A 23,916-nucleotide genomic window follows, 5' to 3' on the forward strand; every position below is an offset into this window, starting at 1 on the left:
GCCTTCCTGAGAAGTCTACTGCTTTAAGATGGCGGCTGTTTACTAACGCATCTCGTTCTTTTTTTATACATGTTGCTAATGCAGCCGTGTCTGTCATTTAAATCTAGTTCTGTATATATGTGATATCTACCGAAGCATCACGTGGGCGTAGTTTGTAGGCTACAGTCAGGTATTATTGGAGCCACCTTGCATAGTAGCATCGCGTTTGCAACGGCGTCCCCCTCACTTGCCTCCTCCCTACTCCTGCTCTGCTCTCTCGTCTCCGAGAGTCCGTCTTTCTCAGACTTTTCTCACGTCAGTCAACCAACATCGTAACGCACGCCTTTCCTGCCTCAGTAACGGTAGCGGCGTTGCCAAGATGAGAAAAGTAATTAATTAGATTACTCACCACTGCCGTTAGCAACTCAGTTATATTCTAACGCCGTTATTAACAACACTGGTTCTGGGGCCACTTTGCTACAGCTGGAGTTTACCCAACCAAGTGACTAACTTTGCTAATGCGCTTGCGCTAACTTTTTGACAAGCCCCCGCGAAAACAGTCATGAGACTGAGCTAGAATAGCTCAGAACAGAGAGAAAACACCTAGGGTGAGGGTCGCACTAACACTAATTATTTATGTCTGGTAGCTGGCCTAAAATATTGTCCTGTGGACCTGAAATGGCCTCAAGGCCTTAAGTTTTAGACCTCTGGTTTAGCGGAATAGCAACACGTTTGGCACGGTCTGTATAGAATTATTTACTGTCATTAAAAGCCTTTTTCAGTCTTCTTTTTACCAACAAAATCATTGTTCTAGACTGTGCAAGTGGACCTGAATAGCTGGGGCAGATTTTCCGTGAATGTGTGTATATACTGTATGGCCTTTATACACCCTGTGTTCTTCTGAGAGGAATGTTCTGAGACAGTGTGGCAGTTGGAGAGCCCTGAGGCCACGGGTGGGCGCCGCGAGTAAATGTTGGCATCGGCCCCGGCGCCAGGTGAGAGGTTGCCTAAGGGCTTGATGTGTTATCACAGGTAAATAAACACATACATTTAAGAACCGTGATCTCAGACGAATGAAACCACTGACATGCTTATTTCCCTCGTCTCAAAAACACTCCTTGAAGGCTGTTGCACAATAACTACATCAAGTGTATGTAAACAGCAATTAAGGTTACATAGGTGCCTGTTATTTGAAATTACATATTCAGTGCTTAATAAATATTTAATTTTACTTATAAATTTACCAACACCTGCAGGTATACAATTTCGATTAAATACTATGATTATCTGAGGCACTGAAGTTGACACTTGGCTCTCCATAGTTAAGAAGAGATAAAGGTTTTGGGAAAATATTCAGAGGTTAAAAAACTGACAACGGAGTCGATTTTCAACTCTTTTCGAGTCGTTTTCACTCTTCCACCAATTGTCTGTCAATCAATCAAAAGACAGGTACGGTCAGCTTCGCCCTCCCTAAAAAAGGAACATTACTGCAACTGGCAGAGCAACAGCATATTGAAGTGGTCATTCGAGTACCCCCAATTAAGCTACGGACACAAGGCAATCATTCCAATAAATGAGCAACCCATGCTTATTTACAATACAGTATAGTATTTCCTGGAAATCATCACAATCCATACAAAGTGCTTTGGTAAAACCCATTCCTTATCAACTATAGACCAAAGTGGACGGGAAGTGTCCAATGTGGCAGCTGCAAACCAGTGAGCACTGAAAGACCAAAGGTGTCAATTCAGTGTTAGAAGCTGCGCTAGAAGGAGAGCGAGATGGTCGTCAGGCCCTCGCGTGGATCTCATTTGGACCTCTGGCTTGATTGTGTGGAGTTGATGGGGATTTTCCTGGACGGCATGATCTTTTTAACAGGTTCTTTCTTTGAGGGTTCTTTCGTAGAACCCTGGTTGGTTGTTTCTGAAAGTTTGGATTTGGTGGAGGGCATGATTGAATGTCTGGCTGCAGCAGAACCTTTGGTGGATTCTTTGTCCTTAGCTGCGGTAGGTTCTGCAGTTGAGTTCTGGAGTTTCTTGCTAGCGCCATCTTTCGCCGGATCTCCACTATCTTCTAGATTTCCCTTTGGATCTGTGGCTCCCGTTTTCCCGCCATCCGACTTGCGGGTGTCTTTGGGCCTCAAGGCAGTTTTGAAGAACGACAGCGCTTTGTCTTCAGTCTTACTGTTCCTTCGAGGGGCTTTTGACGACAGAGTGGCAGACGGAGGTAGCACGCTCGAAGATCGCAGGCTGGTCATGGAAGAGCTACTGCTTGAGCTTCGGGCAACAGTCCTGTTTTCCAGAGCTCGTCCTGCCCTGCCCTCCGCTCGACTACCGACACCTGACCTGGACGGAGGACCGCCATTGTTAACCTTCTTCTCCGATAACGCGTTGGTCCTTGACGAATCCCGACTCGCACTCCTTTCCGCCCCTTTAGTCCTTGCCGAAGCCGAGCTTTTATCACCGCCTCCTTTGAGCGTTGTCCTTCTCGGAGGGTGCAAACTTCCTGGGGAACCGCTCTTCCTCTGTTGGGCTGAGTCAGGATGTAACCCCTCCTGTGTTTGGGATGAGCCTTTTTTAGACGGTGTTGCCGTTCTTGAGGAACCAGCCCTACTGACTTTTGTCGGTCCATCACTCTTATCCTTTGAATTGGATGCGGCGCCCTTGGCCTGAACTCGAGCCGGTGACTTAGCAACAGCTGGGGACGCAGGAGACAAAGAGCTGGACGATGTGGAGGAGGCGGCGGGACGCTTTTTGGGGCTCCTTTCACTCTCAGCCCCGGTCTTTGAGGTCCGTTTGCCACCTGTACCATCTGTGGCCACATTTCTTTGCTTCTGCTCCTTTGGAGTCGCCCCATGTCTAGGACTGATTTGTTCAGCACCGCTGACTAGATTGTTGTTATCTCCAGCTTGCAACAAACTTCTCTGCTCGGCCTGTGACGATGCTTTGGGGTGTAGCTGCTCTATCAGTCGCTTACTGCCAGGATTATGATCCAAAGCTGCGAGGGCCGACTTACCTGCGATCCTTGGGGACCCATTGAAGCAGGACGTCGAGAGATTGGTATCAACCACCTCTCCAATCATTTCCAATGTTGGCGAAGAGGAGTGAGATTCCAAAGAAAAGCGTGAGGGAGAGTTAGAGCGGAGTTGCAGCTTGGCAGAGTGAGGCCAAGAAGGCTTCTGGCCGTTCTCGCTGAGAACTAGTGGACTAGCGATGGACGTTCTCGAGGAGAATGTCTGCCTTTGCATGCCTCTCACTACAGGTCGGCAGCCTGCACGTCAGAAAGATTCACTTCAGGTTGAAGCTCATACTCACATACATTGGGGCAAATAAGTATTTATTCAACCACCAATTGTGCAAGTTCTCCTACTTGAAAAGATTAGAGAGGCCTGTAATTGCCAACATGGGTAAACCTCAACCATGAGAGACAGAATGTGGAAAAAAAACAGAACATCACATTGTTTGATTTTTAAAGAATTTATTTCCAAATTAGAGTGGAAAATAAGTATTTGGTCACCTACAAACAAGCAAGATTTCTGGCTGTCAAAGAGGTCTAACTTCTTCTAACGAGGTCCAATGAGCTTCCACTCGTTACCTGTATTAATGGCACCTGTTTTAACTCATTATCGGTATAAAAGACACCTGTCCACAACCTCAGTCAGTCACACTCCAAACATACCACTGACCACTGATAATCTCCCTCGATCTGGGGCTCCATGCAAGATCTCACCCCGTGGCGTCAAAATGATAACAAGAACGGTGAACAAAAATCCCAAAACCACACGGGGGGACCTAGTGAATGACCTACAGAGAGCTGGGACTAGGATTGGGAACCTCAGGGCACCTCACGATACGATACGATTCGCGATACAAGGCTCACGATAACGATTATCTCACGATATCACGAGACAGCGATTATCGATATATTGGTCAGAAATTTGATACAGGATATTCTATGATACAACTGTTGAAATGAAAAAAAAGATGTTTCAAAATAGAAAAAATACTGTTTAAGTCATTTATTAAAGTGACACCTTTTCAGTGCAACATTGCTGTAAAATATAAATCTGCAAATTGTGTACCTGCACATATAGAGGAAACAAACCACAACCACTGATATTTCTTTGAGAGATCATGATGAATGGCACCCTTAATTTCTTTAAAGTTTTAAATCTTTTGAAAAATATTTAACAGTGCTGTAGGTGTCAGTCATCAGTTGAGCTTGGAGTGGGGGAATGATAAAATTGATGGGTCTTTTATTCGTTTATGACCTTTGTTGCCAAAAGCATTGGCTTCAGCATTTGAGATGTCGGACTGAGTCAGTCACATTCTTCCTCACCTTAAAAACAACAAAATAAATTTTAAAAAATATTAGCTACCTAATAGCTTTTGAGTTGAAATCCTGATTTTTTGTGTGTTGGAAGTATTGAGTGAATTAAAAAAATATGAAATGAATGTATAGAAATTAAAAATGCAATAATTACCTATTTTAAATATGTAGGCTACATTAATTATCATGCACATCCTTATACATCTTGAAAGCTATTCAAGCCATTTTTATGGCTTATTATATCAGAATGGCAGTAATAACTGTTTGTGTTGTAAACTAGATTGAAAGTGGTTCTCAAATAATATCAAATAAATCAGTAAATTCACGTAGGGTTGTTCGACATTCATTTTCATTCAGTTTTGGGTGGTGGTTTATTTTATATCATTCAACACCAAATGTCATCAAAATAATTTATGTAAATAAAGAAATCAATTACAAGTACATTGCAAAACTTTCTTACCTCAAGTGATGAAAGCAAAGTAGTGAAGAAATCCGTGTCCACTATGTCACCAGCTGACAGTGAACCTTATTTTTGTTAGACAATTCTTGCATACAGCAAAGTCCTTGTTCACCTTACTTCCTTTCTTGTTAGTGTAAAATGTAAAGTGTGTCCACATGTGTGATTTGTAGCAATATTTTTCTCACTTTTCCTCCACCGTTCTCACGAAGCTTTTTTTCAATCCACTTGGAGCTTCCTCTCTTCTTCTCTAGACGACTTGTGCGCACTTTACCTTCACCGCCATTCTCGAGCGCCCCTAGTGGACCGCCAAGGAATTCCTCAACAAACATTGAGCAGTTTACAGCATCCAATGGCCAATATGTAAAATAAAAGTATCGATACTTGGCGGGAGCATATCGATAACCGATCGGGTTGCAAAATATCGCGATATATCGCTGTATCAAGATATTGTCACACTCTTATTTGGGACCACTGTAACAAAGGCTACTATCAGTAACACAATGCGCTGCCAGGGACTCAAATCCTGCACTGCCAGACGTGTCCCCCTGCTGAAGAAAGTACACGTCCAGGTCCGTCTGCGGTTCGCTAGAGAGCATTTGGATGATCCAGAAGAGGACTGGGAGAATGTGTTATGGTCAGATGAAACCAAAATAGAACTTTTTGGTAGAAACACAGATTCTCCTGTTTGGAGGAGAAAGAATTGCATCCGAAGAACACCATACCCACTGTGAAGCATGGAGTGGAAACATCATGCTTTGGGGATGTTTTTCTGCTAAGGGACCAGGACAACTGATCTGTGAAAAGGAAAGAATGAATGGGATGAACGTATCGAGAGATTTTGAATGAAAAACTCCTTCCATCAGCAAGGGCATTGAAAATGAGACGTGGCTGGGTCTTTCAGCATGACAATGATCCCAAACACACAGCCAGGGCAACAATGGAGTGGCTTCGTAAGAAGCATTTCAAGGTCCTGGAGTGGCCTAGCCAGTCTCCAGATCTCAACCCCATAGAAAATCTGTGGAGGGAGTTGAAAGTCCGTGTTGCCCAACGACAGCTCCAAAACATCACTGCTCTAGAGGAGATCTGCATGGAGGAATGGGCCAAAATACCAGCAACAGTGTGTGAAAAGCTTGTGAAGAATTACAGAAAACGTTTGGCCTCCGTTATTGCCAACAAAGGGGACATAAAGTATTGAGATGAACTTTTGGTATTGACCAAATACTTATTTTCCACTCTAAGTTAGAAATAATTTTTTAAAAAATCAAACAATTTGATTTTCGGGGGGGGGGTTCACATTCTGTCTCTCATGGTTGAGGTTTACCCATGTTGAAAATTACAGGCCTCTAATATTTTCAAGTGTGAGAACTTGCACAATTAGTAGTTGACTAAATACTTATTTGCCCCACTGTATAAGGAGGAATTTTAAGCTTTACCGTCATCCTCGCTCCGTTCACCAGCAAATTCAGCTGACTCAGACAGCGACGCCAGCGATGTTCGTCTGGAGGAACCGGACGAGGCTTGACTCGGTGGACGGCTTCCCATCAAACGGCTGATCCAGTGCTCACACAGGGATGAACTCGTAGATCCTAGAGACCCCCAAGAAACAAACTCAGGTTGCGGAACTGTCTAAATGAGAATTGGTGTCAAGGAACCATACTCGAACGAAAAATGTGGGTTCATAATGGAAGCTAAAGTCTACATTTCTCCACATGCAGTATGTTACAGCATGTTACAGAAACACAATGACTTACCTCCCACAGAACTGTTTGCGGACCAAGATGGAATGGTGGCACGTCTCTGATAAAACAAAATGTAAGCAGTCTGCTTGCAGACGTCCTCTTCTGATATTGGATGAACGTCGCTGTCGTCAAAGCAATACCACTGCCCGTCAATTGAGTTCTTGCACTGAGCTAGGAGATAACAAACACCACAGCGTGAGCAAATGGATTCAATGTTCACTGAATGCGAAGGACATAGTGATACCTGTGTAATGTCCTCCCTGCATCGTCCCGTGATGGTTACACACGGCGTAAAGGTCGTAAAGGTAATCCTCAGGATCCCGACCTAACCCGTAAGGCCGTCTCCACGGCGACCAGTGCGAGGGTAGACTCCAGCTGCTTTGGCTCCTCTTCACCATGTGCGGCGCCATGTCCATGCCTGTCAGTGGGAATTTCACCATGTTTTGCATTTTCATGCGCCGATCCCCGTCCTTAAAAGAGCAAGAATCCCAATGTGAGTTTCATTCAAATATTTCTGATAACGTCTCCCCATCTTCGTACCTGTCGAAAACGTTTGAGGTGAAGGATGAGGATGTCAGGCAGTGTCCACAAGCTCAGTTTGATGCTGCCTTGCTGAAGCTGCTTACAGTGTGGACATCGCCAGGCGTCATCAGGAGCAAGCTGTGAAAAAAGATATTGGTATTTATATGAAAGAGCATCTTTTGTATCTTGGTTATGTTATGTTCTCAAGTGAAAAATCATCCTTTTTATCATTTCTATTTATGGAGGTTGTCCTCAGCATGCTATGCATAGGTAAGGAAGTGGATGGCAAAAGCTGAATAGACATTTGATTGATGCAGTTATCAATGATTAAAAGTTTTTTTTGCTCAATTTATTCTACATAGATGCTTGATTGATTCAGTCATTCTTTTTCATCTGGCGTTTTGATTTAAAAATTCATTTATTTATTCATTTATTCTTAATTAGATATTTGATTGAGGAGCGGTACAACAAATTGATGGTGTATTTAATTTTTATTTATTGTCAATAATTTTTTTTTGTAAATTGGGGCGGGGGACAATTTTACCTACAATTGGGATATTTAGTATTACATTGTATTTATATGTATAAATATATGTGGCGGAAAACACTCAGGTGACTTGAAGTTCAGCTCTGAGATCCCCATTTTGGCCAAATTTCATAATTGTCCTATATGCATGTGTGATACATCATTGAAAAGCGTAAAATCTCAATTTTCTGGGGGAAGAACATTTTTGAACAGGAGGGCATTTTAAAAAAAAAATTTTTTTTTAAGTATACCCCTAAACCCTAACTCGAGGTAAAAGCATGAGAGAGCATAATTAAAGACACCGTGATTTTAACAATATATTATCGCGTACTTATCTTATTTCAATCCAAAAACTCCGTATATTGTGTATCACCAAGTGTCAAGACACAGCTGTGAATGGCTAAAGCCAGACATTTGTGGGATCTTATGGGTGAAACATGGTAATACAACAAGGGCTGCAATGCAAAAATCGCAGACATCAAGGAGTGGTTGAGATTTTTTTCAAATATTTACCGTTTTAAGCGTTTTTTTTTTTCTTTTTTTCTTTTTTTTTTTTCTTTGTCTGAAACAATTATTAATGATCTAAAATACCAGGGAAAATTCAAAAGTAACAAAAAAAATACGATTAAGCGATTGTTATGAGGTAGATATCTGAGGCGCTATTACTTTCATTGAGACATAATTTGTTTAAAAGTTTAAAATATGCGCGTGAATAATTTTTTTGCTGGGTTGAAACAAAAGCAGTTGCGCGCTGTCTGTAAACGGGGGTCTACAGGGTAAAACAGACAAATTAGAAATAGTTTGGGGGATTAATGCGCAATGAAACTGCTATGGCAGCATATAGCCATATTGTTCTGTCAAAAACAACAGTTTGGCTTAAAATACAGAAGTATATTTTAAAGAGGGGTGCAAGAGCAAAAACTGCTTTTTCATTGCCTGGCACCGCCAGACTATTCTCCCTGTATTTTTCAAACACTGTGAGAAATAGTCTGGGACCCAGCCCATTAACGGCCTCTCGAAAAAGTACAAAATCAACCGTCTGATCAGATTCGTTTATTTGCTTGACGTGTTCTAAACGAGTAACGTCACTCTTGCGCGCCGAAAGTCGTCTCTACAACAACACAGATGGCAAACGGGAGAGCCGAGAACATGTTCCAATCCGCGGTAAAACCAGTTTTATATGACCAAAAACACATCGACACAAGTCATTGACAACAGTCAACATGGCTCGTGCTAGCCATGTTGAATAAACTTCTCCATTCTCCGCTTACGCTAATTACTTGTCGCTTTAACAACGTCACGTCTGCCCGTCGCTGATTGGTCCACTCTGCTGTCTGTTTGCTGTGGCTTGCTCCGCCCACGGAATTTGATACGCCGGACGGTCGCCAGACTCAATCGCTGGAACAGCGGTGAGTCTGGTATACCAGGCAAGCTTTTTCAGCCTTGTCTGTGTTTTCCGCCATATTTTTTATACTATAGTTGTATTATATTAAACAATAGAATGAGCAACAATTCTAAAATAAAATCTATTACAATTCCACAAAATACGTTAATCTTTTATGCTTGATTATTTTATTCATATTCCTCACCTGATAATCACCAAACTGTTTGATTGTGAATAATGAAATGACATTTAAAAAACAAAGATTTAACAATTACTCGCATATACTTAAAATTTGTTATTGAATTTCAGTTTTCTGTAAATTTAGATAACAGGCCAATTAAATGTAAATATCAATACATTTTAATCCATAATATATTGTTGGTAAAATAAATGATTAAACACGGCCACATTTTACCGTTTGTAAAATTTATAGAACGGCTCCCTCTAGTGGTTCAAATAAATGTAACAGGCACATCCAAAGCCAAATAGCTGAATGTTATTATTTTTTCTATATTGAAGAGCATCATTAATATTATAGGTACATATTTTTAATAAGGTCAAGTTTTGTTTTAGTTTACTTTAGTATAGAAATGTATTTTTCTTCTATTTCTGTTGCATTTAACTTATTTTTATTAAATGTATTTGTACTTAGCACAGTGCTTCTGCATTTTTTGGTTGTGCTTGGATACATGTGAAATGCGTTTTTGATGATCTCACAGCTTTTCGTAAGAGCCTGTAAAACAAAGAAATGCTATTGGTGGTGTGTGAAATGTTTGCAGCCACCTGTTCCTCTTTGGTGTAGAGCTGAAAGCACTGAGCGAGTGAGCAGGTCTGAGGCTGGAGGTGCTGCTCCTTCACTTGACGGACACTTTCAGCGTCAGGGATGTATTCGTCCTCAGTTCTTTTAAACAGACTGAAAGCAACACAACATACATTAGCAGGTGCATCACACTGTATGGCACAATCAATCAAATTTATGCATTATTATAAAATTCTGGCCGTGATCATTGAGTGTGCATATTTGGCATCCAAATCAACTTACTAATCTTTAGTCTCCTTGTCCCATTCCACAACAATTTTGACATGAGGTGGCCCACCAGGACCACAAGACTTGTATGCTCTGGAAGTAAACGAACACAACAACTTAGACACATCGATCTAAAAGTAAAATTAGAAATGTCAAGCCTTACCTCTCCACAGAAGGATGGCATAGCGGTTGTTCCTCTTGAGGGAGGAGATATGTGATCCCGACAACGCCGACCACACGTAACGTGAAGGGCCCCACCTATGGTAGAGATAAAAACAATGCAATAACATTTAACATGCAGTTTCTAATGATTATAGTTTGTACATACCTGTACTACGGCACCAGGACGTAAAAGATGACGCATCTTCTCCAGAATTTCCTTCTGGAGAACATCCCATGTGACTGTACGCTCCAGGTAAAGGATAAAAGGATTCCCAAATCTGTAGGATTCAAAACACATTTTTTTATGATGTCCTAAATTAAGTTGAGCCTCAATTCGCCCCTTCACACTCAACCCACCTGCGTCCTTGCTGGCCAGCACAAGCTCTGTTGCACACCAACAACACCACCTTCTCATCCTGCCCCGTGTTCTTATTGGGGCTTAGAGGTGGAGTTGCGGGCTCCTGGATTTGTGGGGATAACCGGTTGTTATCCGTGCTGTACTTTAAGTTGTTTTGGTTGAGATTGGCATGTGGACTCCCTGTTTTGACAAAAACAAGTTGATAAATGAGAATATTTTTTGTGTAAAATAATGAAAGCTTTCTTTCGATCATTAACTCATTCGCTACCATCATTTGCAATAGATGCTTAATCCATTTGAATTGAGAGGGATGGTAGTGAATGATCTTGTTTCAGTACTATTGACAGCTACGGAGCTCCAATGCAGTTTGTGTGATCCATTTTGTCAAAATGGATTGGACAGCCATAACAAACAAAAATTTAATTCGCATAATATAGCACAAAACTATATAACTGGGTATTTTCTCATTGATTTCATGTTATTATCATCGAAAACAAAAATGTTTATTAAGTGACCCAAAACAGTAATACAGTATATACAGTAGAGTTTAAAAAAGAAAGAAAAAGGAAAAACACTTCATGTTATTTGACTAATTCATAATGGGGGGAAAAAATCCTTTTTTGTCTGCAATTGGGAGCAATGGCTTAGGTTTGCACAGGGACGGTAGGGACATAACACTACCAACTTTCAAGATGCTCAAATTGTCCCCACCAACTTTTAAGCAACCTTATTTGCATTATATAATGAGTTCAGATTAGGGCTTTCAAACGATTAAAATTTTTAATCGAGTTAATCACAGCTTAAAAATTAATTAATCGTAATTTATCGCAATTCAAACCATCTATAAAATATGCAATATTTTTCTGTAATTATTGTTGGAAAGGAAAGATAAGACACAAGACGGATATATACATTCAACATACAGTACATAAGTACTGTATTTGTTTATTATCACAATAAATTAACAAGAATGGCATTAACATTATTAACATTCTGTTAAAGCGATCCATGGCTAGAAAGACTTGTAGTTCTTAAAAGATAAATGTTAGTACAAGTTATAGAAATTTTACATTAAAACCCCTCTTAATGTTTTTGTTTTAATAAATTTTTTAAAATTTTCAAACAAAAAATAAACTAGTAGCTCGACATTGTTGATGGCAATAATTACACAATGCTCATGGATGGTGCTGAAACCCATAAAATCAGTCGCACCCAAGCGCCAGCAGAGGGTGAAAAAACACCAAAAAACACAACAAATGGACATGACACTGTCATTTTAATCTGTTTGAGGGGGCATGTGCGTTAATTGCATCAAATATTTTAACGTGATTAATTTGAAAAATTAATTACCGCCCGTTAACGCGATAATTTTGACAGCCCTAGTTCAGATATATAGGTCATTATGAGTGGATAGAATTGACCCTACCACTATTAAGTGAATTACTTTCCTTATGTTCAAACTTACATTTATCCCTTTTCACTTGCTGAATCGACCAGTCAGTTTTTTTTTTTTAATCAAACTGACGTTTGATTGGCTGATAACTTGACCCACTTCCCTCCCACACACACACAACCTCAGCCCTGACACAGATATAACATGCCGGAGGAATATTAGTTTTATTTCCGTCAGCAGGAGCCACTGTAAGTAATGTAAAAAGATGTCAGTGTTGTGGAGGTGGGGAACACACCACTAATTTTGCTCCTGAAAATCTTAAAACAAATATTTATTTTTGGCATACCTGGGTAATTAAGAGATTATTAACAAGTTTGTATTTATTGTGCCTGTTAATATGATTTATGTTCAAATAATGCCATTTAAATTTGCTAATAAAATCCAGACATTTATTCTGGTTTTGAAAAAAAAAAAAGCTTGAATCAAACGGTGTATCACCTGAACCAATACGTATGCACTGCAAAAACATACCTTCTCAAAACTAGTTAAATTCCCTTGTTTTCAGTGTAAATCTACTAGAAATCAGTGAAAATATCTGCCAGTGCTTCAAGAAAATTTTACTCACTTAGATTTTTTGAAACTAGTCTTTAACACCCAAAACAAGATGGAGAAAATTATGAGACTAAGACATTATAAATTTGCAGTGTGAATGTGAGAATAATCCAGATTTATTTTGCATTGATCATTTAGCCTACGAATTAAAAATTCATATTCGTGATAACTGTAGCTTTGACCCCCGTTCACCCAATCTGTTTGGTTTTATTAATGTCCCGTCCCCAGCAAAAAGTGTACATGCAGGCTATGTTATTATATCGTCCCTACCAATATTGAGACCAAACCTACACCCTTGATTGGGAGCAAATTTTTCCACATTTAGCAGCCATTTTATTACGTACAGTAACCAAGCAATTCTTAAATGAACAATATAAAGTAGGCTACTACTTCCTATACACAGACACAGTTTGTTTTATCGAGTCTCATTAGAATTAGAATGAAATGAAAGAATGAATTGTCAAGCAAGCACTTAATCGGATTGGGCCTCCTACTTATCTAAACTAATGGGCAGGTTGTCTTACCGCCTCGCTTGGAGCGGATCTGATCGGGCCTGAAGAGCTCTGGAGTTTCAAAGGCAAAGATGGAGTCACTCTCCTGGATGATCTCCAGGTCGTCGTCATCATCGCAGAAGGAGCGATGGAAACCGTCGTAGTACATCTCGGTCAGGACAATCTGGACATGGACGGGAGAGCATGAACTTTTGAATGGCTCTTAACTCATTAGCTGCCCTTGACGCTGATAAACGTCCAATTCATTTTGAATGGGAAGGATGTCAGCCATCATTTCCTTTTAATTTAGAAAAAAAAAATGAGGATGAACTACCTGTTGAGAAGGGATTTTAGTCTCCTGCGCCACAGCTTGTCTAAGCCTTGATACGGTACCAGACAGAGGCACGGCCACCCCGACCCGCATGCAGTGTGAGCACTTGCCCTGGTACACGACTGTTACATACAAGGGCCTGCACACAAGAGAGAAAAATAATTTTAGCATTCATTCTTTTAGGATGGGTTTCAATGCCCAAAAACTTACCGGGTGTGAGGCACAGGGATTGGCAGTGAGATGCAGAGGAAAGGATCAAAAGTGTTACTCTGTTTCTGGCAGTGAGGACACGTCAGGGAGGATCTGCACAGAAATGTGAATAAACTGAAAGAAGGCAGTAAATTGTGTAGTTGACAATGAGTTACATGTTTAACAACTTTGGACGCTTTCATAAGAAAACAAAAATAAGACAGTGCTACAATTCTTTTTTCATGTTGATCAAATTATTTGATTTTTTTGTGTTTCGACAAATACGATTAATCGAAAAACTCAAATACAGTGGTATGAAAAATTATCTGAACCTTTTGGAATTTCTCACATTTCTGCATGAAATACCCATCAAATGTGATCAGATCTTTGTCAAAATCACACAGATGAAAAAACTGCTTTAACTAAAACCACCCAAACATTCATAGGTTTCCATATTTTAATGAGGACAGTATGCAAACAATGACAGAAGGGGGCATCACATTTAATATTTTGTGGCACCCCTTTGGCAGCAATACCTTCAACCAGACGCTTTCTGCAGCTGCAGATCAGTCTGGCACATCAGTCAGGACTAATCAAAACTGTTTTAGTTCAGTCAGATTCCTGGGACGTCTGGCATGTATCGCTGTCTTTAGGTCACGGGTTAGAACGTGTATTTTGTTCTTCTGAAACCATTCTGAAGTTGATTTACTTCTGTGTTTTGGATCATTGTCTTACTGCAGCACCCATCTTCTTTTTAGCTTCAACTTTCTGACAGATGGCATCAGGTTTTCCTGCAAAACATCCTAAAAACCTTTGAATTAATTGTTCCATTAATGACTGCAAGTTGTCCAGGCCCTGAGGCTGCAAAACAGCCCCATATCATGATGCTTCCTCCACCATGCTTCACGGTGGGGATGCAGTGTTGATGTTGGTGAGCCTTTCCATCTTTCTTCCACACATGATGTTGTGTGTTACTACCAAACAATTCAACTTTGGTTTCATTAGTCCACAAAATATTTTGCCAAATTTTCTGTTGAGTGTCTAAGTATCTTTTTGCGAACATTAAACAAGCAACAATGTTTTTTTAGACAGCAGTGGCTTCCTCTGTGGAGTCCTCCAATGAACACCATTATTGGCCATTGTTTTACATATAGTTGATGTGTGCACAGAGATATTGGACTGTGCCAGTGACTTCTTTAAGTCTTTAGCGGACACGCTAGGGTTCTTTTTTACCTCTCTGAATATTCTGCGCTGAACTCTTGCTGTCATCTTTGGTGGAAAGCCACTCCTTGGGAGAGAGGCAATAGTGCCAAATTCTCCATTTGTAGACAACTTCCCTGACTGTCGATTGATGAACATCCAGACTTTTCGAGATGGTTTTGTATCCTTTCCCAGCTTTATACAAATCAACAATCCTTGATCGCAGGCCTTCAGACAGCTGTTTTGACTGAGCCATGATAAACATCAGACAATGCTTTTCATCAACATTTTCTTACCCGGTGAGTGTTTTATAGTGGGCAGGGCAGCTTTAAACCACTCATCAGTGATTGGGCACATTTTCGCACACACCTGACTTAAATTGTTTGGTAAAACTGGGTTTCAATTGCTCTTTAAGTCTCTTTAGGAAAAGGGTTTACTGACTTATTTTTTCCCCCATCTGTCATTGTTTGCATGCTGTAACTTGTTGTCATCATTAATATATGATAACCTATATATGTCTGGGTGGTTTTAGTTAAAGCAGACAGTGTATTTTCATCTGTGTGATTTTGACAAAGATCAAATCGCATTTGATGGTGATTTTATGCAGAAATGTGAGAAATTCCACAAGGTTCCAATACTTTTTCATAACACTCTAAGTGAATTATGAAATAAAGTTGATTCAAATGTAGTTTTAATTCCTGATGCAGAAGCTACTCACCAAGCAGAGAATTTACATTTGAGGCACAAAATTATTACTTCTACCTAGTGGTCAGTAAGAGTGATGCTCTCGTGTTTGCGCACCAAAACATGAAGTCGCTATGGTCATATAAGACTGTGTTTAAAAAATAAGGTAAACAGAGATGAATGCAATGCAGACTTACAAAAAAAAAAAAACAGTCCCGTATGGTCCCGTTTATATGGTCAGTGTTTGTGTGTCAACAAAATGGAAGTAGAATTTTGTGCAGTTGTCAAATACGAAGGCAAACAGTAGCTGTGTGGATGTTTTACCTGTATTGTGCCTGGAAAAGCTCCTGCACAAAAGAGCCAGGCGCTGGGAGTGGAGATTCTCCAGGGGCGTTTTCGTTTTCCACTGGAGGCTGGTGTACAAAAAACAAAACACACATAAATGTAAAAATACTTCTGTGGTTTGTTACAAATATTGCCATTGTAGGTGGTAGATGTCCAGTATATTTGAACTAGGAGAGATCAAATAGATAGGACGCCAATCTTTGCCATTGGCATCTATTGAGTATGGTTTCTATTTACCGTCCTCGGGGGTCTGATGTCAGGATGGATGATGTTGTTGAGGTCTTCGTGAACTCGATCCAGCAGCCACAGGAGGAATTCCTGGGCGTCATGCTGGGAGTTGCCCTTGAACTGAAGGGCGCTCTTTGACACCACATTCTGAAATTGGAATAGACACATATTATGCAATTTTCTGAAGAATTACTAAAGCATTAGAGTATGTTTTTTTTTTTTTTTTTTTAATTGGATTTTGTCTCTTCTTGCCATTAAATCTGTATCTAACTATGTCACAAGCAGTGCATATTTTGGAGTGGTTGCTCTAACAAGAATACATCTAAACCTTGTCAAACATTTCATACACAGGCTGGCAACGAAGGTAGGAAAGAAGAAAAAAACATACCCCAAAATAGGCGCGCTTTTAAGAATTCAGCATCTCTTTTTATGTAATTTGAAAAGATGGAAATAGCTGAGCAGAAGATACAATGTTAAGAGCGCGTTTACAGCATTGAATTTTCAAGGCGACAAGATGAAAAGGTTAGTTACGAAAGCTGATAAGTGGGAGGCAGGCGAAATTAAAAAGCAATTAAGTTCATTTAAGCATCAACTCTGACCATATAACCTGACCCTTTTACGAAAGATATTATCTTAGCATGGATGCTTTAGTTTTTTGTCTATGAAAAAAGAACAAGGACAAATATTACATAAAATTAAAGTCACACATACTTCCTTCCAGTTAGCAAGAGGTGGCTTAACCGTGGCATTTATTGAGGAAAACAGTGAAAATGACTTGAACGTAATATTAGCCCTCTTCTCTACCGCTGTCGTTGGAAGATGTGAAGTGTTAATCAAAAGGAAGCGATTATGTTAGGTAAATTGCTTTGAAGTGAGAACACGAAACCTAATTTACATTTCAAAAGGGAAGTTGATATATATATATATATATATGGCGGAAAACACAGACAAGACTGAAAAAGCAGTTTCTGCTCTTGCAACCCTCTATAAAATAAACTGCTGTATTTTAAGCCAAAAGAACTGTTGTGTTTGATAGAACAATAGGTCTATATGCTGCCATAGCAGATTCATGGCGCATTAAGCCCCCAAACTATTTTTAATTTGCTCGTTTTACCCTGGAAACCCCCGTTTACAGACGTCATGCAACAGCTTTTGTTTCAACCTAGCCATAAAAAGAAGGTAAGTAATTATATTCATTATTCAAAATGTCTGTCATTTTTAGCTTAGAATCATTAATTGATGTCCAATATCTCGTTTGAAAAAAAAAAAACATTAAAAAAAATTATTCACTCACATATTTGAAACTTTTATACAAATTACGTCACAATGAAAAAAATGGTGTCTGTAAAAAAGTCACGGATATCTACCTCATAACTATCGCTTAATTGTATTTTTTTGTTAGTGTCGCATTTTCCCCGATATGTTAGGTGATAAATAATCGATCCAAACAAAGAAAAATTGGAAAAGAAAAAACATTTAAAAGGGTAAATATATATAAATGAAAATCTCGACCGCTCCTTGCTGTCTGCGATTTCTGCATCGCGACTCTTGTTATATTACTATGTTTCACCCATGAAATCCCCCCAAAATGCGGCTCTGGCCATTCACAGCTGTGTCTTGACACTCGGTGATACATGCTATATGGAGTTTTTGGATCGAAAATAGATAAGTACGCGATAACAGCTCTCTAAAATCGTGGCGTCTTTAATTCTGCTCTCGCATGCTCTCGCCTCCAGTTAGGGTTTTGCTGTTTAAAAAGTTGTTTTTTTCAAAATGTCCTCCTGTTCAAAATTTTTCTTCCCCCAGAAAACTGAGATTTTAAGCTTTCCAATTATGTATCACACATGCATATAGGACAATTTTAAAATTTGGCCAAATTGGTGGTCTCAGAGCGGAACTTCAAGTCACCTGAGTGTTTTCCGCCATATATATGTATTATATATACATATATATTTGTATAGTGGAAATTCAGATGGTTTTAATAATTCACCGACATGAATTTTCAGTTTCTCATATGTAGCAGTTTTGGTCATTCTGACAGATCTTTTAAGACCTGCAGAATATTGTGTTATTAACATATAATTACCTAACCTTGCCAAAACAAAGAGTAGAATGTTCTTTAACCAGGAAAAAATGCTTTCTAGCCTATTCCAATTTTTTTTTTTTTAGTACTCAGTGGTCAAACAATGTTTTCACCATAGATGTCCAGTTTTTAGGAGAAAGACTCATCGCATGCAAAACACTGGACTGTATTTTTGTTATCTGACATCTTGAACTGCATGAAAGAAACATAATTTAATTAGATATTATGAAATACTGACTAGCCACATTGCCGGTTACTAGGCATGTGCCGATTACCGGTTTCAAAGTAAACCGTGGTATGAAAACATGAAGGTTTCAAAACTGCAAAAATTTTCCGTTCTACCGTCCCCAAGGTATTAGCTATTTTTTATTTCCCAAAAATGCATAGAGAAATCCCTCGCTAGCAGCTGCAAGGCTCAACCATCGCCCACCGGTTTTTCCTAGTTTTACCTTAGTGTCAGTGAGTCAGCTTTGCTACACGATGGCTGGAGGAGGTGAAACTCATGAATTTTTTTCCCCCATCGAAGAAAACAAAATCGCTGGTATGGGGATACTTCGGCTACAGAAATGTTACAGACAGCCACGATTTAGAGGAGGGCCAACCGACATGTAAAACATGTTTGCGGAGGGTCGCTGCCGAGGAGGCAATTCCTCCAATATGATTTCGCATTTATACAAATTTAAAAGTTTGTAAACACTGTCATGAACGTTTCCCACCAGCTACGAGAGTTAACTCCAATGTGTTTAATATGTCTAGCAGTGGTCAAATGTGGTGTTTTTTTCTCTCTGGCAACTGTCTGTGTTGGGAAAGAGAGTGTGTATCTAATGTAAACAAGATACGAGTCATATTCACGTGCTTTTAAGGAAAATAATTCAATTCTTTTTTGTTCTGACCCAAATAATATTGAGCTGTAGCTGTGGATTTAGGCTCACCTAAAGCACTACATTTATTTTCATTTTATTTAGAATAACAGTATTTCGTTATTTTTTTAAATTATCTATTTGAAGTTAACATTATACTTACACTCTAATTTGCTAATATGTTTGAAAAATAAACATCCAGTTCAATGGAAAAAAGTTTTTTTGTTGTTTTTTTCTTAAACCCAGATATCTCAAAGTAACACATTTTACAGCTGTAATTGCAATACTGTGATACTGTGAAACCGTGATGTTTTGGCTTAAGGTTTTCATACCGTCAGAATATCATACCGGCACATGCCTACAGCGGTTGCGTTTCTGTATGCTGTTTTTCGTTTCTAATCGCAACATATTCTGTACCATATATTTAAACGCATAATCTGTATGAGCTGGCAAAACCCGGCCAAATTCCAGTATGTCAGCATTTCTCTCCGGGGTGATCGAAGTGAAAAGGCAAGATTCAACTTCTAATCTTTATATTGTACTCAAAACTGTCTGGGTTTCAAATCCAAAACAATGCAATCTGAAGTTCATAGCCAGTGTTGAAAAACCCCTCGCGGAAAAGTTACTTTATGAATATCGACAGCCAGGGAGTTATCGGTTGGATTTCATCTGATGGTTCTATGTTAACATGATACATACAACAGTCTACCTTGAAGTCTCTGCTGTGTTGAGGTGTGTACTCAAAGGTCCAGAGAGCTCGGACCAGACCGGAGAGCTGCTCTGTCACCTCTCCAGATTCCTCCTGCTGCTGCTGGCTGGACTTCTTCTGCACCACGACCCCATTGGACTTACTCGCCTTTGAATCAGCACCGCTTCCGGCCTCGGATCCTCCGCCTCCTTCTCCCCGGAACTGCTCTAAGGCCAGGTACTCAGCGAAGAGCTCTGTGTTGCTCAAGCACTGCAGGATGGCATTCATGAAGCAGGTGTTGCCGTGGTTCTTCAGCCCGGCAACGCCTGGCACCTTGTCACCAAAGGGGAACCCCCCACAGTCACTGTCATCAGACTGGAGTGACCCACCAGTGGTAGTGGGGATGGACGAGGCGTCATCCTTGTCATCGCGGGCGGCCTGCTCATCTGTACTAAAATGTGACAAAGTGGAGAGAGTCCGGAGAACTCTGTTCATAAAGCTGCCCACCGAGCGGACCGAGCTCCTCCGGAACAGCTTCTTGCTGAAGGATTTCTTCTCCTTGTTAGTGACCACTTTTGACATTTTGGCTGCTTTTTGGTGGCTGTTTAGAGAGAAGGCTGGATGAGTAGTTAGCAGGTTTGCCTCACAGTTCTGAGGTTTAGGGTTTGAATCTGGGCTGTGGCCTTCCTATGTGGAGGTTGCTTGTCCTCCTTGTAGTTGCCTGGGTTATCATCAGCTTTGTCCCACATTTCAAAAACATGATGATGGCATTAAAGACTAAATTGTCCACTAAATGCGAGTAAATAGTTGTCTATAAGCACCCTATATTTGGCTGGCGACCAGTCCTGGGTGAACGCCGCCTTTAGTTGAAAAACAATTGGGACAGATCCCTATAAATGGATAGACGACTGTCTTGTCATTATAATAGGCATCTTTGATTGTATTAGTGTTTTTTATGATAAAATTAATAATTATTATTATTTTAAAAAGTAAGATAAAAACATTGGTTTTCCCAAAGTCAACTGGGCTCTACGTTACCATGTAATAATGACAATAGAAAACGGATGCTGCCTGTTTTGAAAGCCGGTGTATAGAAAAAAACACTTTAAATCCTTTTTAGAGCACTTGGCTGCCACCCCCACGCGGCGTCACTCGCTCGTGTTGTTCACAAGGCCCGGGCATGTTCCACTTAAAGACCCGGTAGTTCAGAAAGGAGACAGAAGGCCCGTTTGCATAAACACAAACACCGTATGTTCGTGGTCGTGGTGGAGAACCGCCCTGACCGGGGCGCCTCTGTCAAGCACGCCCGAACATAACGTCTCATCAGCGGCTATAGCACACGACACGACGGCCCGTGACATGGAGATGGATCCTCAGACATAAACATCCACGGCTCCGGAGTGGAGGGGGGGGTCCCTCATCTTTTATTCAACGACGAGTGGCTCCACCCGGTCCAAAAGGTATCCCACCGCGTCTTGTCAACGCCGAATCCTCGAATGGTTTTCTATTATTTTGTTTTATTTTCCTTAATGCTCCCCCGCGTCGGTCTTCATTGTCGGTACCCCGCGAACGGAGCTCCACCGCCCGCCGCTCCCTCGCCGCTCGAGCATACCCTCGCACGGTTCCTCTTTTCAAATTGGGCCTCCTCTACCCTCCCCGAAGTTTTGCAAGGGAGGGGGTAGGGATGTCACTCCGGTTGGTATTCGGAACCCCTTAATTCCCGCTCGGGACAAGGGTCGACGGTAAGGCCGTGTACCGTGTCCATCCTCATCTGGAGGCAGCGACACTGCAGGCGGGCAGGGCGGGGACGGATGACGTCGCAGCCGAACACTGGTCCATGTTGGAGGGGAGCAGGTGGATGCTGGATGATGATGATGCCGGGTGATGCTATCCATCAGTCTCCACAAGCACCACCAATCACAAGGTGCTGCCACATGATGTCAAGCAATTCATAAAATCGGTCGTCATTTATCCGCAGACATCGTTTTAAATAATTTTTGAGAAGTGGGCCGAGAGTATGGTCTCACCGAACCTCAAAATACCATTATCATATTGCATTCATAAACCACGAAGGCAAAAAAACAAAATAACTTTGAGAGGTTCAGAATTAGTGCTGCAACGATTAATCGATTAACTCGAGTATTCGATTAGAAAAAAAAAAGATTCGAATTAAATTTTGCTGCTTCGAGTATTCGTTTAATTAAAGTGGTGTTGTAATGGTTTATTTTGAAAGTATTTTCATTTAGTTTTATTGATTTAGGTGGATTCACGGCCCTCTGCCTCATTTCACATGGCTGAATCCAGCTGCTCCATGTTAAGACCAACATAAGCCAAGTTTTTGTTTGAGCTAATGTTTTTTCTAATGCATTCGGAATTTATATTATTGGTATATTTAACTTTTTTGGGGGGAATATGTGTCTGAACCATTTGTTAAGAGCATTGTTAAAAAAAAAAAAAAAAAGCGTTAGCGTTTTGTAGCATTTAAGCTAGCGGACTTTTGCTATGTAAGTTGGCCATTGTTCTTTTGTTGTACATAGATCCTTATAAATTTTTTTATACCGTTTGAGGCCCAGCTCAGGTATTTTAATTTTTCATGCTCCTTATCCGATTACTTTATTATTCGAACTACTTCATCGATTGACTACAAAAATAATCGATAGCTGCAGCCCTAGTTTCAACAATTTACATCAAAAATGAAAATATTGACTGAAAATGGTTCAATATTAGATTAAATGCATCGTTTTCTCATGTATACTTATAATTGCTCTCTACATAAAAAAAATGTTTTATCCGATTACTCGATTAATCGTTAGAATTATCAGTCGAATACTCGATTACTAAAATATTCGATAGCTGCAGCCCTATTCAGAATTCATATTCATTTTACAACATGAGGGGAAATTTTTTTTTAAAAATACACGATTCTGATAATTCTTTTATTAAATCTACTTTGCAGATTACTATAATGCTGACATCCTGAAAAGGCAAACTCACGAGCCTAATGGGGGAAATTTTGAAATCAAACTGGTTATAAAAGCAGTCAAATTAAGTTACAAGGGCCGGTAGGCTACTACTGATTTGATAGACCCTTGGCAGATTAGAAATGCATGGCAACACCGAAACTCAAGTCTGATTGAACAAAAACTAAATTTCAAATGATGAATAAGAAGCAGTGCTGCCATAAGTAATGCAAATTGTGTATTCAAATTGAAATTAAAAAAGATTTTAAAATTTGGGCAGCAGTGAATGAGTGGTTAAAACATTCATTTGGTTAACTGAAAATTTGTGTGAATGCAAAAAAAAAAAAAAAATGTGGTCACCACTATTATACTGTTTTATATATATATATATATATATATATATATATATATATATATATATATATACGTATATATGGCGGAAAACACAGACAAGGCTGAAAAAGCGGTTTCTGCTCTTGCACCCCTCTTAAAAATAAAGTGCAGTATTTTAGGCCAGAAGAACTGTTGTGTTTGATAGAATGTCTATATGCTGCCATAGCAGTTTCATGGTGCATTAAGCCCACAAACTATTTTTAATTTGTCCGTTTTACCCAGGAGACCCCCGTTTACATACACCCCGCAACAGTTTTTGTTTCAACCCAGCCATAAAAAATTATATTATTCGAAATGTCTATTTTTAGCTTAGAATCATTAATTGATAGTTAAAAAACTATCAAATTATTCACTCACGTATTTTTAACTTTTAAACAAATTACATCACAATGAAAAAAATAGCGTCTGTAAATAGGTCGCAGATATCTACCTCATAACTATCGCTTAATTGTATTTTTTTTTTTTTGTTACAGTCGCATTTTCCCCGATATTTTAGATGATAATCAATCCAAACAAGAAAAAAAAAAAAAAGGCTAAAAGGGTAAATATTTGAAAAACAACATCTCAACCACTCCTTGATGTCTGCGATTTCTGCATTGCGACCCTTGTTATATTACCGTGTTTTACCCATAAAATTCCCAAAAATGCCGGTTGTGGCGATTCACTGTGTCTTGACACTCAGTGAGACATGCTACACGGAGTTTTTAGATCAAAACAAGGTAAGAACGCCATAATATCTTGTTAAAATCATGGTGTCTTTATTTATGCTCTGTCATGCTCTTACCTCGAGTTAGGGTTTTAAATTTTTTCTAAATGCCCTACTGTTTAAAAACATTCTTCCCCCAGAAAATTAAGATTTTAAGCTTTCCAATGATGTATCACATATGCATATTGGACAATTTTGAAATTTGGCCAAATTGGGGGTCTCAGAGCAGAGTTTTTTTCCACCACACATATACGGATATAAACTTCA

The 23,916-nt window shown here is 39.8% G+C and overlaps 1 protein-coding gene across 1 annotated transcript; it reads right to left on the reverse strand.

The window, feature by feature from the left end:
• Positions 1–398: 398 nt before the first annotated feature.
• LOC130909973 (ubiquitin carboxyl-terminal hydrolase 31-like) lies at positions 399–21,367 on the reverse strand. Its single transcript, XM_057826947.1, has 16 exons — positions 19,612–21,367; positions 15,969–16,106; positions 15,711–15,799; positions 13,524–13,616; positions 13,317–13,452; positions 13,016–13,166; positions 10,486–10,666; positions 10,295–10,406; positions 10,130–10,224; positions 9,982–10,059; positions 9,723–9,852; positions 7,048–7,167; positions 6,752–6,977; positions 6,520–6,678; positions 6,202–6,354; positions 399–3,249 (listed from the first exon to the last, which is right to left on the reverse strand). Exons 1-16 carry the CDS (start codon positions 20,170–20,172, stop codon positions 1,787–1,789), a joined length of 3,885 nt encoding a protein of 1,294 aa, XP_057682930.1. The 5' UTR covers positions 20,173–21,367; the 3' UTR covers positions 399–1,786.
• Between the last annotated feature and the right edge of the window lie 2,549 nt (positions 21,368–23,916).

Source organism: Corythoichthys intestinalis, chromosome 21 (genome assembly GCF_030265065.1).
Source record: "Corythoichthys intestinalis isolate RoL2023-P3 chromosome 21, ASM3026506v1, whole genome shotgun sequence".
In the NCBI taxonomy this organism is placed as follows: domain Eukaryota; kingdom Metazoa; phylum Chordata; class Actinopteri; order Syngnathiformes; family Syngnathidae; genus Corythoichthys; species Corythoichthys intestinalis.